Raw genomic sequence first — 11,653 nt, 5'->3', positions numbered from 1 at the left:
GTTCTTTTTACCACTTTCCAAATAGACAGAAAGTGTATCAAATTTCCATCACTTCCTGTTGTTGGCTGGAGTTGCGATCTAACCTAAATTCTTTCATTTACCAATGCTTAAATGGGAGAGGTAGATACGTGAAGGGAGAGGGTTATAGTTACTTAATGCTTGGTTATTATTAAGGTTACAAGGAGGGTTAGTGTTTGAGTTATAGACTTAGTGTTAGGGTTACAGGGAAGGCGAGTGTTTGGGTTAGGTTAAAGTTGCAGGGAGGGTTTGTGTTGGGGTCACAAAGTAAATCAATGTTAGGATTACAGGGAAATGTATTCTTACGGTATAAGGAAAGGTTAGTGTTTGGGTCAGTGCAGGGGGTTAAAGAGAGGGTTTGGGGTAAAGGAAGGATTTGTGCTCGGGTTGCTGGGAGCATTGGTGTCAGGGTTAGTGTTAAAGAGAGAGTTAGTGTTATGGTTGCAGGTAGGATTTGTGCTAGGAGTAAAAGAAAAGTTAATGTTAGAGTCATAGGTAGGGTTAGTGTCAGGGATAGTGTTAGGGTTACAGGAACAGTAGTGTGAGGGTTAAAGGAAGGATTAATGTCAGGGGTTAGTGTTAGGGTTACAGGAAAGGTTAATGAGAGGATTAGCTTTAATGTTACAGGGATTAGAGCTAGGGTTACAGAAAGTGTAATTATCAATCCCTTGGATTTCGCCTTAACCTGCTGCCTGCTCTAGGCCTTGGCTTAATACATGGCCACACATGCCCTGGTTTGTACTGCGCTTTGTTCTACCTGTTCTCCCTGACCTGAGGTATGAAGTTCAAAAAGCGATAATCAACATGCAACCCAATTTATAAAAACTGCCAGTACAGCAACGAAATGCACAAGGGCCAGAGCAAAGGGACCGCAGACCTGAAATGTCACATTGGTCTGCTGTAGGTGACCCCATTGTGAAGACATCATTGACTAACCCTTTAGGATGCTCATCTCAATGCGTGGCTGGACCCTCGGCATAGGATACATCACATACTCCTTAATTCTGGTTTTCTTGGGAGGTTCCGCTGCCTCTTCTGGGGCTCCACAACAGCGGACACAAGATGGGTTCCCGACTTCTTGCCATAGGAAAGTTTTCGGTGCAGCTGCATCAACTGACATAACGGAGATAAAGACGATGAGCACCGGGAAATGCATCACAGGTCCTCTCTGCTTTCCTAATAAAGAATGGAAAGAACAAATACAAATACTTCGAATAACAGTGCAACAAGAAGGGAGTACACATTTTTCCATACCGGGCTGTACCAGATGGGGGAGTTGATAGGACCACATCATGTGCATGGGGAGCTTTTTGTAATTGAAGGTCAACATTGTGTTCAGGAATGATGTGCTGTACCAGCTCCCTACGGAAATTCTTCATCTTCCTTGTTTTTAATACACGATCAAATAACTTCGGCCATATATTACAAGGATCCCTCATATTTCTCTGGAGAACTATGACCACATTAGCAGATGTACCGTATTTCACTTCAATAAGCCAGCTGTTGACAATTACATCACCCATCATTCTCTGGAAGCCCATCCTACTAACACTGTGCTGAATTATCCTCCTTCATCTGCTACAATACACACAGACTCAAAACATTGTTTTCTCTCATTTAACTCAGAATGGAACCTCAGCCATTTTGATATTTTTATTTTTGTATTTTTTGGCTGTGTATTAAAAGGTCTAGCTATGTTTTCACCCGAGATTTACAAAACTTTCACCCAAAATTCACAGATAAGATTCAATTTACCACAGGTATATTTATAGCGCAGACAATTTATGCCGTAATTTCCATACACGGGGCCATTTTAGAAAGGAGATCACAAACCTGCCACCTTGGGAGGAAAGCCACTCAAGAATAGGAAGAGAAGGCAAACTCTATGCAGAGATAGTGTCCTGGTTGGAATTTGAACTGAGGACCCCAGTACTGCAAGGGAGGAGTGTCAACCACAAACACACCATGCTGACCATTTTTGAATTAGAAAAATGTGGGTGAAGGTTGTGCGAGTCGAAGGCGGATGATAACTGGACCCCCCGTAAGTCAGGTTTTTATGACTGTATGTTACTCTTTTAGACGACTCCCCCTCACTTCCTGTAATGGCAACTCAACTGGTGCAACCTGAGAGAGGAAACGAGGAGGACTGACCATAGTCAGCAACAAAAACATATTTTTCAGGGTAGGGTAGGGTTTAAACCTCTACAAGGTTTCTAATACTATGGGACTGATGTAAAAAAATGATCCACCCAGTGTACAGCTTGGTGAATGCCGTTTGCATGCCATTCCTGCCACTAGATGGAGCCGAGGAGCACCTAGTGGTGGTAGTACTGTATGAACAGCATTCGCCCAGCTATACGCTGGCCAGGAGACTTAAAAATGCTCACTGTTCTCTTTGCTGGACAGGAAGATGTACCTGAGGACCTGCGGTGCAAGGATCTCCCTGCTTCTGCAATACCCATTCTGTACATCTGTGATTCCTCCACCTTTTTAGTTGCTTCTTGATCAATACTCCATCAGTCACCAGGAGGTCAGCTCTGACATTAGTAAGCTCTGCCTCTACCAAGAACAACTGAAGTGAGACCACTGGTGACTAGTCCTTTGTCCTCTGCTTGCCTTTTTTAGCACACAGCCTCCACAGTTCATGTCCTCTTTAAAGAACCTGTCCCAGCAGCTATCGTTCTCCCCAAGTTGAGTGGACCTTGAAGCAACTGACTCTTGATTGCTCTCCTCCTCCCCTGTGGATTGCAAGGTTGGAAGAAGCGCCAAATCGGAACCATGCTGTCTGCTTAGAACACAACCTACTCCAAACAACAGACTGTTGCTAATGGCAAAACATATGCCTGCTGCTACCACTGTCATGGATGACAGCAGAACACATCTCCTCTGACCTTTGATGAAACAATGACCCTCTTTAATTGCAGTTGTGTCTTCAAGATAACTCCAAGAGCCCAACTGCCACCGTTAAAAATGCCATTTCATTTCAGAACACAGCAAATGATGTTTTTCTTCCTTTACAATCAGTATTTGCCTGGAGCATCCGGAGATCCCGCTAACAAGAGCAGTCCGGGTATGTTTAAACACCATCCAAACTGTCTAGCTGGAGGACATGGTCTTCTTAGATCCCATGTGCCATCAATCAAGTCTTTGAAAAGCTGCATCATCCATTCTTGGTGTATTACGCTCGGAGGCAGCTAACACATCACAGATCGGGAAAGACTGATCCGTAGGCGCTTACAACAGTTGTGTACCTCCTGTTCAAAACTTCACAGGAGAAGTTCTTCTTGAGGTGTTCCGAGAAGGAGCTAGGATAAAAGAATGCGGTTCCTTCTCTGCGTGGTGCACACATGCTGGATGTACGTGATTGAAATAGGATAAAGAGGGAACAGACTGTTCCTCATCGGCGTTGGCTTTGTTATGCCATCTGTGAAGAGTCGATGGACTATAAAGTATATTTGTCAATGACGTTCTGCTCTACGAGTTCTGTTACCGTCAGGTTTTGGAATGGGAGAACCTGTCCAATCCAATATGAACATTTTGCCTTTAACCACTTGCTGACCCTTCCTGTCCAGGCTATTTTTCAGTATTTAGCGCTGTGGTACTTTGACTGACATTTATTCCGTCATGCAATGCTGTACTGAAATTAATTTTATACCATTGTTTGGGGACAGATAGAGCTTTCTTATGTTGGTATTTAATCACCGCTGCGGGTTTTATTTTTTACTATATTAAGGAAAAATTACTGAAAATGTTGAAAAAGAAAAGTTGTTTTTACATTATTCTAGGAAACAATTATTATTACCCAATTGTTTGGTAAAATATAAAAGACGGGGTCAAGTCGGGTAAATAGACACCAGACATGTCAAGCCTTAAAATTGCGCGCACCCGCGAAATTGCAAAAAAAATACCATATCCAAAATTGGCCATAGCCGACGCTTTAAAAGCTTTTACCGCTCATCAGTTTAATGTTATCAGTGATTGATAGCCCTAAAATTATTGCTCTCACTGTGACGTTTGCGGCGATATGTAACGTGTGCGGCGTAATGGGCGCAATCGTCATTTTCGCACGTATGCGCACCCGATGTATACTTGCATGTGTGTATGTATGGGTGGGGGGTTTTTTTTATTCTTTTTCATGTGTGACTTTAATTTTAATTTTTTTTTTGCAACTTTTATTTATTTTTTTCCTATTTTTTTCCCACTTAACTTTATTGGTAAAACATAGGGGGCTAAGAAGTCTTCTATGTGATAGCAATAGATGTGACAGGTCCTCTTTATGGAGACATCAGGGGTCTGCAAGAGAAGCTTCATCAGCTTCTCTCCAGCTTCTGAAGCTGGAGAGTGACAGCAGACAGCAGTGACAGCAGAATGCGGAAGTGATGTAATATACATTACTTCTGCATTCTGACACCAGAGAGGAGACCGGAAGGAGATCCATATGATCCCCTGTCACAGAGCCCCTCTGATCCCCTGTCACAGTGGGCGGGGCCAACCGGCCGCCTTTAGACGGCCCCTTAGATCCAGCGGGCCGGGAGGCGGTTAAGTGGACCTTTTTGTATCTTTACAAGTCTGCACCAATACATTTCTGACCTGTCACAGTATGCATAAACTGTATTATTTTTCAAAAAAATCTCAGCCTTTTATTATTAAAGAGGAACTTTACCCAAATCTTTGAAATTACAACAAAGACATCTTTGGAAATGTTTAGTAATGATAATCTATAATTGCCGGCTTTGTATTCTTTGCAGACCTTATTTTTCCTTTCCTCCCCATTCTTCTCACAGCGGCCATTTTTACTAAGGACAGGTTACTAGACCTCCCTTTACTTCCTGGAACTCTGGCACATGTGACCATGCACATCCTCTCAGGGGAGGGACATGCCTTTCCGTGAGATCTCATGAGATTACAGATGAGATTTCCCAGCAATGCTCTGCTGATGTAACCTTCCCAGGATGCAACGCTTGGGCACATTACATCACTAATGCCCAAGAGGACCAGGAAGTAGAAATTTTTTGTAAAAGCAAAATATGTTTGTTTAACTAATGAATGTAAGATGATTTCATATCAGCATGCAGAGCTGCACTTATTGGACAGCAAATTACCCGCTCCCGATTTACAAGAAATATGCACAAAATGAATGTTTCAGGTGGATGGAAACTGTGTTGGAGTCCCTCTTAAATAACCCCAGTAATCCTCCTCAAGCCTGCTGACTGTACTTATTGCCTCATCACTTCATTAGGAGGGGAGATTGTCCTGGAGGATTTTTCTGATGTTTCCCAGCACTTCCTGTGTCTCTGACCTTGAGAACAACTAGACAAATCATACCAGATTACAGCTTGGAGCGCGCTGGAATATAATGCAGCTCAGTAGGAATGTTGATGCTCTTTATTCTAACAAAGCTCTAAAGACAAAATATTACTTACACTGGAAGTGAAAAAGTGTGAACTGTGTGAAATGTAAAGATTGAACAATTTTTAAAATTGCCTCTGCAGTCTGGGTAGGAGGATCTGAGATATCAGAATGGGGTAGATGTGTGGTGTGTGGGTCATCAGTCTGGGGTAGATGGGGTAGATGGGTGGGATGTGGGTCATCAGACTGGGGTAGATGGGTGGGATGTGGGTCATCAGACTGGGGTAGATGGGTGGGATGTGGGTCATCAGACTGGGGTATATGGGCCAATTGTAGTTTACACAAAGTAACCAACCTGTTGCATCTATTACATAAATTCCTTGTGTACTTTGTATCACAGGTTGCCAATTGTTCCATCTGATTAGCAATCGCATGTTAATGGGACCTTAGCTAGGTTTACCGTCTACTGTGTGGAGTCTGCTGTAGAATAGAATGAGCGATGCAGCCAAGTATTTCTTGTTTATAAAATGTTTCATTCCTTTTATGTTATTGTTGGCATGATATGCCCTAAACATGCCCCGGAGACACATCCATATGTGCGGAGATTGCACATCTACCATATGAAATTACGCCAGAATCGAGACACTGTACGCCCTGTTGGGATGATGTCCAAAGGAACTATAAATAAAACAAAGCTGTGCTCTACTTTTCAATCCAGATCTGATATACAGTATATACAGTATATATATATATACACACACACACACACATATATACATTATATACATTATATATACACAGTACATTTATTTTAACGGGCAGCTGTATGCAGACAATCGTGCCAAAGAGGTGCATCCACCTTTATTAATTGTGTTGCACAGAAACTTGCCATGCAGTTTTGCACACCTGAGCAAGGCACACTTGCGGTGCATTAAGAAGGAATGGCACCGAAGTGTGATTCTAAAGACATGCATTTTATGCCACATCTGCCCAGGAGAGCCCCATAGAATTCTATGGATCTTGTTTCCCTAGGTCTCCCAGTCAGGAGACCAAGGTAGACAAGCTCCATAGAGGTCTATGGGGTTCTACTGCATAGACAAGGCCAACAGTGAGAGGACTTCAGCACGGGATGTAAACCCTGGGAGGTCACAGCGCCGGATCTCGGCCACACTTGCGCAGCAGAGCCCAATAAAAATCTATGGGGCTTGTTTCCTTGGGTCTCCTGGCCAGGAGAACGAGGTAGACAAGCCCCATAGAAGTCTAAGGGGTTCTACTGGACAGACGAGGCCACCAGTGAGAGGACTTCAGTACGGGATTTCAACCCTGAAAGTCATGGCACCAGATTTTGGCCACACTTGTGCAGTAGAGCATAATATAAATCTATGGGGCTTGTTTCCTTGGGTCTCCCAGTCAGGAGACAGAGGTAGACAAGCCCTAGTCTGTTGAGTTTTGCTGCAGAGATGAGGCCACCAGTGAGAGGACTTCAGCACGAGATGTAAACACTGAAGGTCATGGCGCCAGATTTCAGCTACACCTGCACAGTAGAGGCCCATAGAAGTCTATGGGGATTGTTTCTGTGGGTCTCCCAGTCAGGAGACAGGGGTAGACAAGGCCTAATCTGTTTAGTTTTGCTGCAGAGATGAGGCCACCAGTGAGAGGACTTCAGCACGAGATGTAAACACTGAAGGTCATGGCACCAGATCTCAGCTACACCTTCACAGTAGAGGCCCATAGAAGTCTATGAAGATTGTTTCTGTGGGTCTCCTGGCCAGGAGAACGAGGTAGACAAGCCCCGAACGAGGTAGACAAGACCCATAGAAGTCTATGAGGTTCCACTGCACATATGAGGCCACCAGTGGGAGGGTAGGCTCTGTGAGTTCAGGGAGCAGAAAGAATAAGTACACCTTTTACAAAATTGCACTTATTCTTTAAACCACTTTCTCCTCATTTGCAGAGAACCCTTGTGTCTTTTGTAGTAAACAAACAAAGCCGTCAGACCACAGATGGGCCATGCAATTTGTTAGCATCATGTTAAAACAAATGGTGCCAAATTCTTCCTAATTGTTTTCACACCCCATTGTTAATGAGGTCACCCAATGTCAATCCTCAGGTACCATTAACAGGCTTTGTTTTCAAGGCTTTTAGGCAGGAGCTCAAATCTCTCACTGCAGACAGAAAGTGTCAGAAAGATGAAAATAGGTGAAAAGAGTATTTTATGGGGGAAAACATGACAATTGTTTATGAAAGGCAGCGCTGAAGTGAGCAAATGTCATCCAGTTAGGGTTCAGATCTACTTGAAGTCTCCTTTTCAGATGGAGCTGGCTGTGAACAAGCAAACAGTCATGAAAAGAGCATAGGTTGAAGCACCTGCCTGAGAGTTCTAAGCCTGCACAGAACAAGGGCCTTATAAAATAATATGGAGACACACAAAAGCTGATGACGGATGGGAAATGAACTCCATGGTATGAAAGGCTGAGAATTAAAGCGGGGTCCAAGGTTATGACTCAGAAAGGAAAGGCGCAGTTGGTTTTTAACCCCATTGCAATCAATGGCCAGCCAATGTTTTTAGACAGGAGCCCTCAGGATACCTTGATGTGATTGAATACCTCTTTGTACATCTCTGTTTCATGTCTATACAACCTCTGCGAGCATGCTGACACTTCCCAAATACAACGATACGAAAATAACGCAAACACAGCATGAGGATAAAGCATTAAATTGTCCTTTTACTTTAGAATTGATTGGAAAGCTCGGGTTTAAAACTTCAAATTGAAAGAACACAGCCAGGCGAACATATAAAAAGAACCTTTCATTCTCCACAGTGTTACATTACTCATAGCTCCCAAAGTTCTGGGATGGCAAAAAGTTTTAAAGCAAAGGCCACACCCTTACCGTGCTCCCAGTTACATGGACCAATTTATAGTACCCACCAATCCTTCTTTTCCCCCACTACTTTTCTTTTATACCAGCCTTTTAAAATCATAAATGCAAATTTCATATTTTTTTATAGAGATCTATCCGTCAGATGGAGGAGGAAAGAAAAACAGAAGGTCCAAAAGATGGATAGACCCTCCAAATGAGGGACAGATGGGTCCTATGTCCCCACGTTGAATAGGAATAGCTTAAAATAGCACCATATAGACTGCTTAGGCCAGGGGTAGCCAAACTCTGGCCCTCCAGCTGTGGTGAAACTACTCTCTCCGGGAGTCATGTCTGTGGCTGTGAGAATCTTGTAATGCCTCATGGGATTTGCAGTTCCACCACAGCTGGAGGGCCGGAGTTTGGCTACTCCTGACTTTGGCAACATGTGCTTGACTATGTCAGTGCTGGAATGGCAATCACATGACAGGTTGGGGTTTCCTTGTTCCTCCATATCTAATATGTTCCCAGCTAATGAGGAGACTATATGATCACAAGAACAAGTCCAAGATAGTTGCCATAACTCCAGGTGCTATATAAGGCCCACTGCTCCAATAAAAACTGTCCCATTAGGAAATTTTACCTTCATTTTCTGTCCTTTAGACACAACAGGTGTTGAGGAAAATGCCCAGAAAATGTCTTCATTGGAAGGTTTCTTCCCTATTGCTGTTCTGGTGACATCTAAAAATTTTGGAATTCCCACCATTTTCTGTTGTGGTGACAATGGTGACAATGGTCACTAGGGCAGATAACGAGGTTGAATTCCCCCAATGGGACACACACACAGCAATAAAAACCTGGTAGGGCAGCCAGAAGGGCTGAATGCTTTCCATCCTGTTTTGGGAGTCCTGGGCTCCCACGGGAAACAGGGGAGTCCCTCAAACATGTTGGGAAGGGGAAGCACCACCTTTCCTGTCTCATAGAAGCAGTTGGATGGCCCTACAGCCAGGGCTGGATTTCCCACAAGGCCACCGAGACCCGGCCTCGGGGCAGCAGGGAGAAGAGGGGCGGCATGGGTGTGGAATCTCCCGATGCCAGGGACATGCAGTTCCGGGTGTCGGGCTGGCAGTTGTCTACATTTAGCCCTGCTTTGGGCAAGGAGGGCTAAATGTAGAGCGGGGAAGTCGCTCGTTTGTTTGCAATTGATCTCAGTGTCTCCAGAGACCTTCAAAATGGAGGTCGGGGAGCAGAGCAGAGAACATCCATTCTCAGCTCTGCTCCATGTAAACAGTGAGTGGGGAGAGCTGCACTCGCAGCCTTCCCCTCTCGCTGCCACAGTAGTTCCAGCACAGCACAGTGCTGTGCTAGAGCTCCTGCATTGGAAATGTTAAATATAGAGAACCTGTCACCTGCAAATGCTATCACATAGGGGCTTGTTAGAAAAATAAAACATAAAACAATTGATTAAAAAATTATTAAATAAATTAAAAAGTAGGTAAAAAACAATAAGAAATAATAATTAAAATACAAAATATAAAAGGTGATTAAAAGGTAAAAAATAATAAGATAAATAAAGATGATAAGATAAATAAAAATGTTAAAAAGTAAAACAAAAACAATAAAAAAGTGATACAAAAAGTGATAAAAAGTAAAAAAATTAAGAATAAAAAATAAAATTAACCCTACTGCCCCTGCCATCTGGGTGCTGGGAGGGTTTGATGAGGAGGGGAATGCATTGAGGAACCTGGCTATGGGGCAGCAAAGAGAGTAAATTCGGCCCTGCCTACAGCTGAGCTGGCTATCAGGCCCCATTTACACTTGCCATGCGCGTTATGAAGAGCACCCTAAATGTGTCAAGCAATACATGCATTTTGGTGCAAAAAACGCACAATTAAAAAGACAGGTGAAGCGCAGCTCAAACAGCTGCACAAGCTTCATTGCCGCGTTTGTCACTGGTAGGGCAGCCCAATGAAATGAGAGGGCTTGCCTATGTGAATGCTAAAACATGCGCTCATGTGGCAAGTGTTAATGGCCGCCTGACAAAAAGTATACAAATTTACAGTTTATATATAGGATTATATCGGATTATACACGACAATGGTTGGAAGAGCGGTGGGGGAAGGGACTTTATTGGATCTTTGACTAGGTATTATTTACGATCTTCCATATTTTTCCTTGTTCATATAACTGTACCGTCACGCAATAGCGCCGCGCATCATTATTTTTTTCAGCTCTCTTAACTTTCTTGCTTTATTTTACAAAAGCACTATGGAATTTAGGGGATTAGCTGGACTATTAATGATCAAATAATAAAAAGCTTTTAAATATTTAGTCATCAGTGTAGCAAATCATCGAAGCTGGCAAAAAACTTTAATCCTGAGGGCACACAACACATTTTCTAAACTGCTCAACTGCAAAATGGAAGTAGCTTTACAAGCAGCTTAGGCTGTATTCAATTAAAGGCTGAGCTCCTGGCAGATATCAAAGACATCAAAGTAATAATACATCATTAAGGGGCTTATTTATTAAAGTTCCACCAGGCTATAAGCCAGTTGCACCTCAGAAACTAGCTTCCACCGCTAGTTCCGCCCAATTGTTTATATTTTGCCAGCACCTGTCAGAATGCCATTCTGTGGCGGGAGTTCCGATATCAGGAAGCCGGATGGTGAGTCATTACACGCCGCCCGGCTTCCTGATTGGCCGGGAAACTGTCTCCATGCTCCCTCGTGACTAGGGAGCATGGAGCCGGCTTCCCGGCCAATCAGGAAGCCGGGCGCCATGTAATGACTCACCATCCGGTTTCCTGATTGGTCGGGAAGCCAGGAAGCATGGAGACAGCTTCCTGGCTAATCTGGAAAGCCGGGCGGCGAGTCATTACACATCGCCCAACTTTCTTAATGGGACTTCCGGTATCGGTATTTAGGATCAGCGAGTATCTGTAAAATCTGTAGTTGATACAGAAAAAACGGTATCTGTGCATCCCTAGTTGTTAGGTGTGAAATCACGTGAAAAACGCACGCTACGTGCACTTTACAGTCATTTTTCAGGTGCTCCTATTGATGACTACAGGGCCAAAATGCAAATAAAGCTCATGTAGTTTTTCCAGCTATACACTTAGGTGTGAACAGAGACCATTGAAAAGGATAAGTCTCTTCTTGCTGAGAGTTGTCCTTCTTCAGGAAATGTGCATGAAAACACTCACGTGTGAATAGGCTGCAGGGGCTGTGTTGTGATCTTTGAGGATAAATTTATTCCCAGCACATGCAGCTACAGTGGGTAGTGAGGGCTTGATTTATTGTATGACCCCTTGTGCCATAGTGGGAGGGGCTCTTGATTGTAGAGTGCATAGCTAGTATTAGGAGTTAATGGCACGTTCCCGAAATATAATCAAGCAATATCAAGCTGAGTGGCTACTCCCTAGTAGAGG

The 11,653-nt window shown here is 43.6% G+C and overlaps 1 protein-coding gene across 2 annotated transcripts in view; it reads right to left on the bottom strand.

The window, feature by feature from the left end:
- Positions 1-11,653, bottom strand: part of LOC108794742 (complement C1q tumor necrosis factor-related protein 1-like) — a 19,677-nt gene that overhangs the window by 1,528 nt on the left and 6,496 nt on the right. For both annotated transcript variants that reach the window (XM_018565839.1, XM_018565838.1), the window contains exon 2: positions 955-1,194. In XM_018565839.1, coding sequence (XP_018421341.1) covers positions 955-1,174 — 220 coding nt within the window. In that variant the 5' untranslated portion in view covers positions 1,175-1,194. The remainder of the gene's footprint in view (positions 1-954; positions 1,195-11,653) is intronic.

This window comes from Nanorana parkeri, unplaced genomic scaffold, assembly GCF_000935625.1.
Source record: "Nanorana parkeri isolate BGI_ZX_2015 unplaced genomic scaffold, ASM93562v1 scaffold891, whole genome shotgun sequence".
In the NCBI taxonomy this organism is placed as follows: domain Eukaryota; kingdom Metazoa; phylum Chordata; class Amphibia; order Anura; family Dicroglossidae; genus Nanorana; species Nanorana parkeri.
The sequence above is the reverse complement of the archived record's forward strand: the minus strand, read 5'-3'. Positions and strand labels throughout refer to the sequence as shown.